At 34.7% G+C, this 16645-nt stretch overlaps 1 protein-coding gene across 11 annotated transcripts in view; it reads left to right on the top strand.

Annotated features, from left to right (window-relative positions):
- USP32 (ubiquitin specific peptidase 32) overlaps nucleotides 1-16645 on the top strand; it is a 244980-nt gene that overhangs the window by 97633 nt on the left and 130702 nt on the right. For all 11 annotated transcript variants that reach the window (XM_081584982.1, XM_081584979.1, XM_081584983.1 and 8 more), the window contains one exon: nucleotides 1245-1372. In XM_081584982.1, the coding sequence (XP_081441108.1) occupies nucleotides 1310-1372 (63 nt within the window). In that variant the 5' untranslated portion in view covers nucleotides 1245-1309. The remainder of the gene's footprint in view (nucleotides 1-1244; nucleotides 1373-16645) is intronic.

Genomic DNA, 16645 nt, shown 5'->3' with positions numbered 1-16645 from the left:
ACATGACTAATCATTTAATTTAGTATTTTCATTTTTCCTTCCTCACTTTTTTTTCTTACATTCCCTTTCTACATGCTAAGACCATCCTTCAGAGTTTCTCAGGGTAGAATCCTGAATGTAATTCTACATTACTTCTACTTTTCAGTTAAGTTTCAAATTCTGTTGACTTTTCCTTCTAAATAGTTCCCAAATAGCTCCTCCTTTTTCTTCTCCTAGTAGCAGTTTACCTTTTGCTTCCACATTTGTTCTGTTCTGTACAGGACTGGTAAACTACCTGAATTTTATCTGACTGTGTTCTGTTTCCTATCTGCCTGGAGTTCATACCTACATTGTGTCTGACTGAATCCCTTCCTATTGTGTCAGAACAGAATTTCTGTGACTTGGTCAATGACTGCCTTAGGTTTATCTTTTACTACTCCCAGCCTTGTTCCTTTTGTTCTGGTAACATGCAGTTCTCTGTAGCTGTATACATCATGTTCTGTATACTTTGAAACAAACTGTTATCTCTGCCTGGCATGCCCTTGTCCATTTTGCTTGGATTAGCCTTTAAAATTTTATGTAATCATCCTCTCCATCCAGAAGTCTCATCTTTCTTCTCTAGCATGGGCTAAAGGTACCATTTCTGGTACCTTCACTGACCACATAGTACTAAAGAATATTTTTCTCTCCTTGTAGACAGAAATTGTTCTATTCAGTGAAAGGCTTCAATGCCTAAAATAAAGTAATGGCTCAGTAATTTTTTTGTTAGTGGGTGTCTAAAAATTATAGTTTGTTAGCATCATCTATTTAGAGGTTACTTTCTTTGTTGAGGATGACACAGTTTAAGCTAAATTTGGGAGCATGGATAAATACGTGCTCAAAGAGTACAAATAATATAATTTTTATTCCAGAGGAAATGAGTACATTGCTGCTGAAAAGGTATTAATGCCAGAGCCTAATGACATTCAGCTTACCTGCTAATTGTTACCTCTTCTTTACCCCTGCCTAGAATTTGTATGCATAGTTTAATGTTCTGCCATTTGAAGACAGTGGGTCATGGGTCAAGAATTTTCATATTTATTTTTGAGATTAAATTTGAAAATGTTAGAATTATGAAAAATATCTTTGGATTTAATTTACTTATCTGGGAAGAGAAGTAATATTTGCTAGTTTTTGTTAGGAACTGGGTTGAAAAAAAAGTAAAGATTTTGAGAGACATCTTTTCTCCTCAGCTTTCTTACCTGTCTTCTGTTTCTGAATTGCAGTTACAGATGTAGAGCTGAAACGACTGAAAGATGCCTTCAAGAGGACTTGTGGACTCTCGTATTACATGGGCCAGCACTGCTTCATCAGGGAAGTGCTTGGGGATGGAGTGCCTCCAAAAGTTGCCGAGGTAATCTTCATGTTCTTTCCTTTGAGATAGTTATCCACCAGTATGAATTCTTGAGGGTTCTCCTGGTCTTGACCGATTTAATCTTCCCTACAGTTATTTTTCTTGCTGAGTAGGTAAACAGGTCTTGTTTTAGATGTCAATATGGCTGTGTTCTTAGAGGCCAAATGGGAGAACTGCAGGAGTGCAGTTCTGTTTCTGTGTACTTCTGATCTTTAAGAGCCACAGATCATAATCATGGGGCCATTTATATGACTGGCTTCTTATTCTTATGAACTTTGTCACTCTGACATATCCCTTTTATGTTGGGAGTATTTTTATAAACTTTGAGTTTTAAACCTTTCCATATAGTAAAACCTAATTAAATTAATTCTGTAAAATTAAGTGTTGTATATGAAACACTAGCTTATTGGAACTTGTAAAGTCTTACTTAGATTCCATGAAATATTTTTAGGTAGAGATACAGTGAGCTAAGTTGGTATAAATATCCCCTTTCTAACATTAAATTCACTGCCTTATACAGTGAATAAAGTATATATACAGTTAGATATATATATAGTTACGTAATATGTCATTCGAAAGGTGAAATGAGAATACAATTAATAAAACAGTGAAAATTGTAATAAGAATTTTAAGCTTAGTGTATTTCATAAACCTTAATTCACTATTCCTAATTAGTGACAGTTGCAATTTCTAACCTGTGCTGTGTGTTTTTGAATTTATGGTTTATAATATAGAAAGTACATTTATTGCTTTTTTATGTGTGTTTTACTTTTCTTCTTGGTAGGGATATATGTTGTATTAATTTTATCATGTATTCTTGTGTAGAATTATGTACTTTCTTGCTTTGTCTTTATTTTGGATTTATGACAATTAATTTTTTCCTAATACTGTTTATTGGGACCTTTTTTTCAGTGTGAATTCATCCTCCTGTTTTATTTGTCTTAAATGCTAGTGTAATATATAAAATTTGGAATTTACAATTTTTCATTTTAGGATATAGCTAGCAATTTAATGAGTTAATATAAGTTGCCAGTTAGAGGAAGGGATTTAAACAGAATCCATAGTAATTAAAACAACATTCTTCCAAATTCAAATATATACTAACTTAAGCCTTTCTTTTTCTTCAGCTTCTTCCTTAAAGTTGAAATTGTCAGACTGTAAATTCGTGGTGCTGAGAAAACTTAGGTTAGAATATCTGATTTATTTCTTTGGATCATGTATAAAGATTTACATGTGTCCATCTACATACCTATGAATAGATGCCCATTCAGGTCCTTGTCCAGCTTTTAATTGGGTTGTTTGTCTTTTTATACTTGAGTTGGAAGAGTTCTTTATGTATTCTAGATCCCAGTCCTTTATAAGATACGTGGTTTGCAAAAATATTCACCCGTTCCGTAATTTACTCTCATGACGGTCTTACCCATTCTTCCTTTCATCCCTTGTTTCGTCTGGGAAACTAAGGTCACAAAGATTTACTCTTCTGTTTCCCTGTAAGAATTTTAGCTTTTACTTTTGGGTCTCATCTGTTTTGTGCTAATTTTTGTGTATGGTGTGACAAGTCCAACTTCGTTCTTTTGGAAATAGCTTTTTAGTTGTCCTGTTACCAAGTCCAAGCTCCTGTTGCTCATTGCATGACAGGTCAGTAAATCAAGAGATGTGTTGTTGGTGCAAGAAATAGCGACTTTTTCGAAAAGCCAGCAGATCAGGAAGATGGTCACCTAGTGTCCCAGAGAACTGTCTTACCTGAGTTAGAAGTTAGGCTTCTTTACAGGAAGGGGAGAGAGGGTATGGCAGGCTGTTGCAAGCTTTTGGGTATCTTTGTTCTTACAGCTGTCCAGGCAGGTCTGATCACAATGTTCCTAGACCTCTTATGAGATAACTATTATACTCCATTCTACAACTTTTTATCTCTATATGAGTGAAAAAGTGTTATACCTTTAAAAGTCAGAGCCTTGAGAATGGGCTCTCCTGTATGTTTCAGGCTGTAGTAGCATTCTTTTTTTTTTTTTTCTCTTACACATTTTATTTTATTTTATTTTTTATTTATTTTTTTAAAATAAATTTATTTATTTTAGTTGGGGGCTAATTACTTTACAATATTGTAGTAGTTTTTGCCATACATTGACATGAATCAGCCATTCTTGTACAAAAGGTGCAGAGCCTGCATGACTAAGCAGAGGCAGCAGGGCACAAGAGTTAGAGTTAAAGGAATGGATTCAGTATGGAGTCAAGTTTCTTCTCGTCAGTTACAGTCTTAGCACTGTTTGTTGAAAAGATTATTCTTTCTCACTGAATTGTCTTATCACTGTTGTTGAAAATCACTTGACCATAAGCATACGGTTTTATTTCTGAATTCTCAATTCTATTCCATTGATTTCTGTCTGTCCTTGCATCAACATTGCATTATCTCGATTACGCTAGCTTTGTAGCAAGTTTTTAAATCAGAAAGTGTCATCTCAGCTTTATTCTTTTTCAAGTTGTGTCTGTTCTGGGCCCCTTGCATTTACGTATGAATTTTAGTATCAGCTTTTCAATTTCTGCAAAAGAGGCAGCTGAGATTTTGATAAGGGTTGCATTGAATCAGAGTACTGCCATTTTAACAATATGTTAAATCTTCTGATTCATGAAATTAGAATGCCTATCCATTGATTTAGATTTTTAATTTCTTTCAGTGATGTTTTATAGTTTTCAGTGTACAAGTCAAATGTCCATCAATGGTGTATCTGTAGAAAAGAATATTGTTAATAAAAAAGGAGTGAAGTTTTCTGTTACATTCATGGATAAACCTTTAAAACATTCTAAGTCAAAGAAGCCAAACACAAAGACCGCATAATTTTTTGTTCCATTTGCATGAAATGGCCAGGATAGCCAACTCTATAGAAACAGGAAATAGATTAATGGCACTTTGGTTAAAATTTTAGCTGATTTTTTTTCTTACTTGCTTGCATAGTAGTTGCCTCTTCCCCCTGTTTTTTTGGAGGCATCTATCCTTCTTGAAATGTCAAATACAGGTTTTCCTGTTATCTCAGTTCTCTGATATGCTCAAGAAATATAAGATGATAGTTAAACGGTTTTTTCTTGATTTTTGGTTAGGAGTGACACTCTTGCAGGCTTTCTATAGCTAAGGTGGAAATGGAGCTCCCTGGAGCTTCATTTATATGTGAATATTTTGTAAATTTCATTTTACTCAAAACTATTTCAAGAGTCTCTGTCCTTTGGACTATGTGTTAAGAATTATCACTGGCGAGAATAACTAAAGTAATTGTTTTACAAGAATGATCTTAATTTTAAATTGTAAAATCTACAGTGATAGTTTCAAATTTCAATTTCTTTGCAGCTAATACGTTTTTTTGTGTAGACTCTAGCACAGTATTAACCACAAAAAGAATTTTATAAATGCTTTTAGTGATGATGGTGGTGAGCTTCATTTATCCCATTATTTACTGACCTAGGCTTATTTTAAGTGAGGAGTACTTTAGCATGTGAGTATTGATTAGTACATATAACATAGTGTAACTTTTAAAGTACTATAAGGAATTAAGTACTTCTTTCTTTGATCTCTGGTATTTTCTCATGGAACAGGTGTCTGTATAGTGTCTCATACAATAATCTCAAAGAACGAGTGACCCCCATTAAGCTCAGTTCTGGAACAGTTTCAACATTTGTTTAAAATGAGCCTTTTGCTTATTTCAGGCATCTCTCCAAGGCAGGCAGGTTAATAGATAGATTTCATCAACTTTTGTGTGTATTTGGGAAAAGGAATGAATTTATGAGTATGTTTCATCCTTGCAGAGTACATAGTTATTTGCTAAAGAGGAAATAGTACATTTGAAGTAGAATGGAAGTATAGATCTGGGCACATAGTTTTGAAATTTGAATTTAGATTATAGTGGGTAGGCAGACTCATAGAATGGAGGATCTGTATTCTCTAGTTGCAGGGATATCAAAGGAAATGAGGGGATTTCTAAACAAAATGATTAGTTGCAAAGCTAAGGAAATAATTATTCCACTGTATGTAGTCATTGTGAGATCTTTCTTAAAATCCTTTGGAGAGTTTGGGCCTTAAATCTGGGTGAAGAGGGTCACCTACTCCTGGTGAGATTGTGAAAATAATGTTTTGAGGCAATAGTCGTGTTTTAACACCAGTATCTCTATGTAAGAAAAGCCACAGAACCCCTATAAAGCTGCCAATTGTGGATGGAGAAAGAACTTTATTCCCTAGTTAATCAGAGCTTTTCTTTACCATAGTAGTAATAACATAATATCAAGAACAAGGAAAGGTAGTTTTGGAATCTTCGTGCAGAAGGATGCTGAAACCGTACTCCTCTTTGAACATTAAATCTTTTCCAAATTAGAGGGAAATGCACATTTTAAGCAAAAGCAATCATAGACCCTGGAGTGTATTTAGCATAGTGATCAACGTGTGCAAACAAGCAATTGATTAGTAGTATATTTTTCCATTAGTGTTGGTAAATTTATGCTGAGGTATTCGTATTGCATTTAGATGCCCCCTCTAGAGACATGCATTTACCAGACAGTCTAGGTTTAAGGGGACTACCCATAGAATACTGATTTGTGATTTTTTTTTTTATGTTTGTTGATTGGTATTATTGATTACATTCCTTTATGTTGGATTTACTAGCAGCATGGGTAACAACTTTCTTGACAACTCTAGTCATTGACTGTTACCTCTTGATGCTATTGATCATTGACTATTATAAAATACTAAAGTAATATATCAACCAGAGAAAAGCAACTGATGTTTTCATTTGTTACAATAAATCCTAATCTTGACCTTCTGGCTAACAGGAGGAAACCAAGCAGGCTACTGATTTAAAATCGTTCCTTGGAACTAGAATCTGTAAAATATCCACTGGTCTTTATCTTAACTGTGTCACTTAAAAAATTTTTTTTTATGTATTTGGTTGTGTTGGTTGTGGCATGTGAAATCTTTGATCTTTGTTGTGGCACGCAGACTCTTAGTTGTGACATGTGGGATCTAGTTCCTCTCCCAGGGATTGAACTTGGTCGCTCTGCATTGGGAGGTGGAGTCTTAGCCACTGGACCACCAAGGAAGTCCAACTGAATCAGTTTTGTTCATAGTATAATATTCATGCTAGTTCTTAAATTTTATTTTATTTTTTAAAAACATTTCTCTTTGTATGACTGGTCAAAAAAGATTCCAAAGACTCTCTTAGATAAAGATTGTGAGAGAATATATCACTCTCTTCTTGTAAAATTATATATAGACTTTAAAGAAAAGTACATTATTGTCTTGATGGTTCTTAACTGCCAAAAGTTTTATCCTAGAGCAATTGTTTCCTTTGTCTGTAGATACCACTTATTGAACAATGGGGTGCACATTTAGTTGGCAGTTCTATAGTTCACATCAGACGATGCTTAAAAGCTCACTGATCACACTTTCCATGGACTTGTTGTAGCTTGCATTCAGTTCTTTTATCTTCTTCACTGTGTCCACTTCTGTTTCTCCTGAGATGTTACTTCTGACAGCCCATTATCTTAGCATGTTTCTGTCAAAACTGCTGATTTTGCATTCTATACTGGTCAATAGCTGCCATCTCTTCTTACTTGGCTTGTTGCAATCATCTTGGTTTTTCTCTTCTTGGCTTCCTTGAGTTTGTCCTTGTCCCTTTTCTCTGCCTGGAGGAGCTGGTGGATTCCCTACGACTGGCTGGTCATGGTGGCAGCTTTCAAGTCAGGCAGCTTCTGTGACTCTGGGAAGTGATGGATCTATTCATCCTTAGAGAAATCACTGCAAAGCTCACACTGTTGTATCAACAGTGAGTTCTAAGCACAGCTGCCTGTTACAAATGGCCTGACAGAGTGGGCTATCCTAGAGCAATTTTTCAACAGTTTCTTAAAGTGTTGAAAAACAAAGTTTATAGTAGAAGAGCTGACATGTCATTAAGCATAATGGGGCTAGGGAACTCCTTGTATAAAACATTGCGTCAAATACATTATTACATAAATTATGAATGTTCTAAGTGGTATGCCAGATGTCAAGTTACTCACTTACATTGGTACTAAAAATTACTCTTATAGAAAATAACTTATGCATAATCACTTATTTTGAATCCTGGGTATATTAAGTGAGCTACTGACATGGCTAGTGAAGTAGATAATGAAAATAATTGGTATCTTTTTCAAGTCAGTCTTGATAAGACACTTCTATCCAATAGCATATTCCTTAATTGGTATTATAAGATAAAATAAGGTTGATTTAATGTATGGTTGAGAGTGTTAAAAACCTCTGCCTAAATTTAGCTGATAAAATTCAGCCAAGTTTGACTATAGATGCTGGAAATTTTTTATAAAATGAATTCTAAATGGTGGGAAAAACAACAACCCAAGTTCTCTAAACTTGGGTGAATGTAGAAGGAAAGCATATTCATTGTTATCCTTTTCTCCCTTTCTGCTTGCCCATGGAATAAATATAGCTGTTATTTTACTGAGTGCATACCTAATAAATTTCTGTTTGTAACAAATGGAATGCTTTTTATGTTTGCCTTGAATATGGTAGTTATTATCTTTTAGGCTATCATCTTTGAGTAGTATGAGTTATTTTATTCTGTATTTAGATTAAAATGTAAGGAGAAGGGTTATACAGTTGAACTTTCTATATTTCCATATTTTTGTCATTAAGTGGTAACTATGAGTATCCTTTCTTAATGTACTTCTAAATGTAATTTCTTGATGCTTTACATTTTATGAGTAGCTGCCTGAAAATATGAAGAGAAAAGAATTTGTGTTCAGAGTCATTTATGCTTATAGCTTTAAGGTATACTTTTTCTTTCGTGCCTGGGTCTCTCTTAAGTCATAGGAACATCCTGAAGCACCTTTCTGAGAATCTGAGGTGTTGTCCCAGATACTCTATTATAAAAAACGATGGACATAATTGTTAACTTTGTAATGGTTAATGTTTTCATACTATATATATATTGTGATTGTGAATACAAATACATACAATACATATGTTGTAGTTTCAAAAATATATAACACTTTATAGTCATCAAAAATTGTGATTTTTTAGGGTTAACTTTGCAATTAAGGAACATTTCACTCAATTTTGAGACTTTCAAGGGTATATTCTCAGGAAATAAATGGCCTGAATAAACAGCAGTGTATCCTCCTATATTCACACAAACTAATACAGGATACGGAGAAGGCAATGGCACCCCACTCCAGTACTCTTGCCTGGAAAATCCCATGGACGGAGGAGCCTGGTAGGCTACAGTCCATGGGGTCACTAAGAGTCAGACACGACTGAGCGACTTCACTTTCACTTTTCCCTTTCATGCACTGGAGAAGGAAATGGCAGTCCACTCCAGTATTCTTGCCTGGAGAATCCCAGGGACGACGGAGCCTGATGGGCTGCCGTCTGTGGGGTCGCACAGAGTCGGACACGACTGAAGCGACTAAGGATAGCAAGTTATTTATTGAAAAATGTTTATGTATGATGGCTTAAAAGGAAGTCCTTAGTATAGTCCATCCTTTCTTTTACAGTGTTGTTTTTAGTAAGAGTCTCATTTATTCCCATTATTTAAAATAGTTATTTGTTGTAGAATGATTTTTTGTGAATGTATAAAAGGTTTTTGAAATGAATTCAAAATAATAGTGTGTAATAAATAAGTTACAATACGTACACTAGTATGTTATCACTGTATTTTCTCCCATATTAGTTACCTTTTCTCACCAATGTACATTTAATAACTATTTCATGGGAATATATTTTAAGTAAGTCTTGTCCTATATTTTTAGCTGCTAAAGCTAAATTATTGAAGTCTTTAATTTATTCTTACTTTTCCTGAGAGTTTGATACTAGTAAAATATATTTCTTCATTAGGCAGTCTTTGACATTCTTCCTTTTAAAACAGAACCATATTAAAAATGTTCATTCTCCTCATTATAAATATAGTATGATGTTTTTCCTGAGAGTATTCTTTTTTTATTTATTAAGACTATTGATTCCTTTTTTTAAAAAAAATATTTATTTAGTTTTGATTGCTCTGAGTCTTTTTTGCTGGGTGTGGACTTTCTCTAGTGGCAAACTGGAGCTTCTCTTGGTTGTGGTGCATGGGCTTCTCATTGTGGTGGCTTTTCTTGTTACAGAGCACAGGCTGTAGGTGCATGGGCTTCAGCAGTGGGGCAGGCGGGCTCAGTAGTTGTGGCTTGCGGGCTCTAGGGCATGTGGGCTTCAGTAGTTGTGGCACAGGGGCTTAGTTACTCAGCGGCATGTGCAGTCTTCCTGGACCAGGGATCAAATCTGTGTCCCCTTGCATTGGCAGGCAGATTATTATCCACTGCACCGCCAGGGAAGTCCACAAGGAATTTTTCTTTAACTACTTTGTAAAATTATATTCAATGACTTAGCAGTAAAAAGGAAGATTATTGTACACTTGACAGTATGAGTGAATCTTACAATAATTATACAAAATGAAAACATAATTGGTAAAAATAGAGCATGTGCTATGATTCCATTCAAATAAAATTCTTTAAAATACAGAGTCTGTCATGAAATGAAGCTTACCTAGAGACTGGGTACTGATGCTGGTGCAGGAGGAAAGAGAGGGAAGGATAATTCCTCAGGGATAAGAAACTTCTGAGGTGATAAAAATATTTGAAACTTTTCTTGATTGTGGTGATGATTTCAATGATATGGCATGACATATGACAAAATGGATAAATTGTACACATAAAATACGTGAGGGTAATTGTACCTCAGTTATCCCTCAAAAACTTTGTAAAACATTTAATTGAATGTACTTTTTGAGCTTTTCAGGAAGAATACTTAATCTACTTGGAAAAGTGAGCTAGAATATAAAAATTGATTAGTGACAGATGTATGATTTCCTTTTCAGTCTTTGTTAGGATATTTGGGTTTTAGTTCTAACTTTATTACTTACTTCATGATCTTTTACTAGTCACTTAAGTTCTGAGGCAAGAAAACCTCTAAACCTTTCATCAAAATCATTGTAGGAATTTATAGGTTTATGACCAGCTTGACTATAATTAGAAGAGTTTGAAGTGCAGTTGAATTGTGATATTCTTCTGTTGACTTTGAGATCTGCCTGAATTGAGGAGGGAAGGTTGTGGGCTAGGTTAGTCTGGGAAAGTTGGAGCAATGAAAAGAAGGAATTCCCAATGAGAAATTTGGAATTCTACCTTTTTCTCTTGATTTAAAGTTGTGGGTTAAATTAAACTTTTAGAAAATAAAAGTTACAGCAAGGCAATTCTAGAATGAGATCATTGATCATAAAAGGTCTAGGATAATTAGCTTCTAAGAAAAGTATGGATAATAAAGTAGATAAGGACAGACAGGGGGAGCCAGTGTGAAGACAGGGATCCAATCTTACCATCATGGATCAAGATGTGGAACAGCAAAGAAGAAAGCCAGCCAAGTAGTCTCCCTAGACTGAGTTCAGGAATACTAACTCCAGGGAGAACAATTTTCACTTGAAACTTGGTAGTTGAATTTGTAGCATATTAACAGGTTTCTTTCTTCAACCATCAGTAGGTTTACGGAAAATTCCATTTCTTCCTTCAAATGGGAATAGATGAGTTATAAGGGACAAATATTTGCTTTAAAGGAAGCTAGTGAGTAGAAGGGGAGTTACAACCCAGCACTTCAAAGACAATATTTAACTATATTAAGTGAAGGCCAAGCTAATTGAGAGGGTATACCAATAATTTACCTCACTGATGTCTAGTGACACTGAGTTTCTTTTGTAGTTGTGTATTTGAATAGACTTCAGTAGGCAAGCTATCTTCAGAGATGAGAAAGTAGGGTATAAACTGAATCTCAGGATTTGCCATCCAGTGTGGTGGCAGCAGGAATTTACTTAAGACAGAGGTAATAATCTGGTTTGTTTAGTCATTCCTGGGAGTAGTTTACTGGTCTGACAGTCTGTGAGATATAAAATAAGTAATGTACAGAGGTATTCTGGATGTTTTGTTTAGGCAAGGCTCCTTTGCTTTTGGATTTGAGAAAAAGAGAGAAGATAATGAATGTTCTATTCTCTATATTTGAAAAGAATATTTATTAGTAACTTACTTTCTGATTCTTAACATAAACATTTAATGGCATGGATTCATGACTAGCATATAACAGTCAACTGTTTCATGGGATATATATCTGACACAGATCTGGGATAATTCTTAACATGAAAAATAATGGATTGTAGGACAAATATTAATGAAATAAATATACCAAGAATATGGAGCAACTAATATATTTTAATTTTTTTCTGAAAATAATATTTAATGTTTTCCCTTTGATGATAAATTTCAAAATTTATTCTTTAACTGTAAAGTAAGTTGACAAGATAGATTCATAATCTATATGAATAAAATTAATATCTGTCTCTTAGAATATCCTGTGAAAATAACCAGACTTGTGTCACAAAACTTGGTTAAATATGTTTGGGGAGATAGGACTTACAAACTATTCTATATTCTGTGCATGAACTTTTCTTTGGTGACTCTTTAGGATGATTTCAAGGAGAGAGGCATCTTACGGAATATCTCATACTGAGATCCAAGAATACCATGTGACTTACCACAAGTATTAAGTCTCAGCAGAATGAGAAAATAAACCATGATTTCAAATATGGACCTTAAATCAAGTTATAAGGGTAGATGGGCTGACATACAGGCTTTATTATTGATAATAATAAACCACCCTCTCCCACCTAAAATCCACAGTGATTAAATATATTAATTTCTTCTTTTATGTAAAAGAATTTCAAAGGTAGGTATTCTAGGGCTTGAGTGGCAGCTGCTCTTTATCGTTAGAGTTGTTGTTGTTGTTTAGTTGCTAAGTTGATTTGGAAATCAACCCTGAATATTCTTTGGAAGGACTGATGCTGAAGCTGAAGCTCCAATACTTTGGCTACCCAATGCGAAGAGCCAACTTATTGGAAAAGACCCTGATTCTGGGAAAGATTGAAGGCAGAAGGAGAAGACTCTTTGCAACAAACTGTCAGGCTCCTCTATCCATGGAATTTCCCAGGCAAGAATACTGGAGTAGGTTGCTATTTCCTTCTCCAGGGGATCTACCTGACCTACCGCCATCTCCTGCCTAGCTGGCAGGTTTTTTACTGCTGAGCCACCAGGAAAGACTGTATTATTAGGAACCCAGGCCATATTTGATCAGAGTCTTTTTGGAAGTCCATCTGTTGACCTTCAATTTTATCTCCCCAGTTGAAAGAGATGCTCTAAAATGTAAAAATTGTAAGTTTGAACAAGTATGATAGTATCTTAGAAAAATTAGGGTTCTATTACAAGAAAGAAAAGAAAATGAGATTATATAGATAACTAATGGTTTCTGCCATGTGCTATATCATACAAGGTATATTATGATCCAGGGTAAGTAGCAACAGGAATATACTTAAATAGATTGGACAGTTGAATGTTTTATTTAATAAAACTGCCTTTAAAAAAACGTATGCAATAAATGTTTTAGTTATACTATTTATATTGAATTATAGTGCTCTTCTGTTAATTGCTCTATACTCCATGTTTTATAATCCTACGAACTATTCTTTATGATCTGAATTATTATTTTTATCATAGTGATATATGCATATAGTTAAAGTGGAATCAGAGATTTAAAAACAAGAATCCTTGTCCCCACCTAAATAAATCTCATCATGGTTCCAGAGGCAATCACTTTCTAGTAATAGTTTCTTATATACATACCTCCATTTTCTAAATACTGTTCTTTACTGCTAACTCTTAACTTTAGATTTTATCCTTTGCTTTCTAATGATGGTGGTTGTTGTTCAGTTGCTCAGTCGTGTCTGACTCTTTGTGACCCCATGGACTGCAGCACCCCAGGCTTCCCTGTCCTTCACCATCTCCTGGAGTTTGCTCCAACTCACGTCCATTAAGTTGGTGATGCCATCCAACCATCTCATCCTCTGTCGTCCCCTTCTCCTTCTGCCTTCAGTCTTTCCCAATGTCAGGGTCTTTTCCAATAACTTGGCTCTTTGCATCAGGTAGCCAAAGTATTGGAGCTTCAGCTACAGCATCAGTCCTTACAATGAATATTCAAAGTTGATTTCCTTTAGGATTAACTGGTTTGATCTCCTTGCAGTCCAGGGAACTCTCAAGAGTCTTCTTCAGCATCACAGTTAGAAGGCATCAATTCTTTGACACTCAGCCTTTTTTATTGCCCAGCTCTCACAACTGTACATGAGTACTGGGAAAACCATAGCTTTGACTATATGGACCTTTGTCAGCAAAGTAATGTCTCTGCTTTTTAATATGCTGTCTAGGTTTGTCATAGCTTTTCTTCCAAGAAGCAAGCGTCTTTTAATTTCATGGCTGCAGACACCATCCACAGTGATTTTGGAGCCCAAGAAAATAAAGTCTGTCGCTCTTTCTGTTGTTACCCCACTATTTGCCATGAAGTGATGGGACCAGGTACCATGATCTTCGTTTTTTGGATGTTGAGTTTTAAGCCAGCTTTTTCACTCTTCTCTTTCACCTTCATCAAGAGGCTCTTTAATTCCTCTTCGCTTTCTGCCATAAGGGTGGTATCATCTGCATATATGTGAGGTTATTGATATTTCTCCCCACTGTGCGGATCTTAGTTGCAGCATATGGGATCTAACTCCCTGATCCTCCTGGATCAAACCCAGGCCCCCTGCATTGGGAGTGCACAGTCTTAACTATTGGACCACCAGGGAAGTTCCTTTCCAATGGTAGAAGATATTTAACATCCTTGCACACTCCATACCATGTCATCCCAGTGCAGTTGTATCATAATCTTTGATTGAATTGGTATTTGTTATTTATAGCATTATGACTGTAAATATTCTCTGCAACATGTTGTGGTATTATTTAATTTTTTATTAATTTTTTTGTTTTTCCTGGAATTATAAGTTTCCTTCTTTTTTTAAAAAAATTGAGGTATAGTTGATTTACCATGTTTTATAATGTTCAACAGAGTAATTCACAATTTTTAAAGATTATGCTCCATTTATAGCTGCTATAAAATATTGCCTATATTTTTATTTGCTTGGTTTTCGTACCTGTGGCTAAATCGTTCTACACCTTCCAACAGCTTTTTAGTTTAATTTTTTGTGAGACAGTGGTTAACTTTTTACACTGATCTTCTAAATGTATTTTTAGCTTAAGTATTTTAGTTTTGGTAGATACATATATGCATGTCATATCCATCTATTTATATCAGGCTGTCTTTGTTTCCTCTAATATTCCATGGATTTTTGTGCTTTTTGGACTTCTTTGTCCTAACCATGAATGAAAAAAAAATTTGACATGAGATTTAACTAGTGAGTTTTCCTTACTTGCTATTGAAGTAATGTGGGACATTGAGATAAAATATAGGAGGTGAATTGAGGGTGAGTTTTAATCACATCATTTGCATGTTGTTAAATTACCATTAATGACAACAGTGGGAATATACTAGATATAAAATTCCATCTGTACAAAGCAGCTGGCCTCAGAGGAAGGAGAAATCAGGCTTAAGAATTGTTTAATTTTTTTTCCCCTCATGAAAGAAGCTGAAATATCCTTTAAAATCAGGTTAGTAGCATCTCTAAAAATGTTTTCGTTTTTTTCTAGATTCTGGCTAGAGTTTAGCTCTTCAAATAATTTACCTAAAAATCAGTTTATAATTGGTGCTGTTCATAGAAATTAGTAGTAGGCAAAATAGTTTTATTTTATTTATGGGTGGCAAATTTAATAGTATTCTATCTTTGAAGGATAATTTTTTCATAAGTTTCCGAATGACAGAAGCAGTAAAGGTATTTTGACAGTTGTACAGAAAACTATACTGGCATATAATACCTCATGTTAAGATTCATCCTGAACTATTTTTCCCATCTTTGCTCTTTCTTGTAGTTACATTTGATTTTCAGAAATTTCAGATTAGGAATCAAAAGACTTAGAGGAGCAGTCTTCAGAAAAGTGTATTAAACCAACTTTGCTATGTGTTCCCCTTCTTTGCTTTAAATGAAACAGTAGTATTTCTTTCCCTAGCAGCTTTTTCCTTGACAGTTTCCTAATTATTGAGATACAATATATGCTCTTTAATTCACCCATTTAAAGTATATAGTTAATGGTTTTTAGTTGGTTCACGGAATTGTGCAACCGTTACCACAGTCAGTTTTATCACTCTGAAAGAAACTTTTTTTTCTCCATCCCCTCCTCTGCCAGCCCTAAGCTAACGAATATGCTAGATACTTTGCATCTCTATAGATTTACCTATTCTGGACATTTCATATAAGTAGAATCATATCATATATGGTGTTTAGTGACTGGCTTCTTTGACTTAGCATCTATCTTGCAGCATGTATCACTTCTTCATTCCCTTTTATTGAATAATATTCTATTATATGGATATATCACATTTTGTTTATTCATTAATCTATGGATTGATATTCAAGTTATTTTCACTTTGGGGCTATTATAAATAATAATGCTATGAACATTCATGTGCATTTGTGTGGGACGTATGTTTTCATTACTCTTGAGTATATACCTTGAATGAAATTTCTGTATCTTATGATAACTCGGTGTTTAACCTTTTGAAGAACTGACAGATTGTTCTGCAAAGTCGCTGCACCATTTTACATTACCATCAACAGTGTGTGAGGGTCCAGTATTTTTCTACATCCTTGCCAACCTTGTTATTTGTTGTTTTAGTTGGTAAGTTGTGTCCAGATCTTTTTGCGACCCATTGGACTGTAGCCCGCCAGGCTCCTCTGTCCATGGGATTTCCCAGTCAAGAATACTGGAGTGGGTTGCCATTTCCTTCTCCAGAGAATCTTTCCAGCCAAAGATGGAACTTGTGTCTCTTGCATTTCCTGTGTTGGCAGGTAGATTCTTTACCATTGAGCCACCTGGGAAGTCCAACTTTGTTTTAACGGTATTTGATTATAGTCATTGCAGTGTGTGTGAAGTAGTATGTCATTGTGGTTTTGATTTGCATTTTGTTGAATAGTGGTATCCTGAAATAAAGTTTTTATTTTCTTTAAGAAGAGTGTTTGAAAAGAGTAACTCTGCAGGTGTCCTGACTAAAAATATTAGTGGATCTAAAATGTATGTATAGTAATGGTTTATACATTCTGTGGTATACATGTATGTGGGAGTTTGTATTTGGCTTAATTGGCTCATGCCATTTCAAGGCACTGAAGAATTTGAGGTTTTCTGTATTTCAGCAATAGATACTTTTGAACATTTAAGTCATTCATCAAATTAAAATTTGAAAATTTTAATAGTCATTCA

Source organism: Giraffa tippelskirchi, chromosome 3, assembly GCF_054371585.1.
Source record: "Giraffa tippelskirchi isolate mGirTip1 chromosome 3, T2T-mGirTip1v1.2.pri, whole genome shotgun sequence".
NCBI classification, from domain to species: domain Eukaryota; kingdom Metazoa; phylum Chordata; class Mammalia; order Artiodactyla; family Giraffidae; genus Giraffa; species Giraffa tippelskirchi.
Note: the sequence above shows the minus strand (reverse complement) of the source record. Positions and strands in the feature narration are given on the sequence as shown.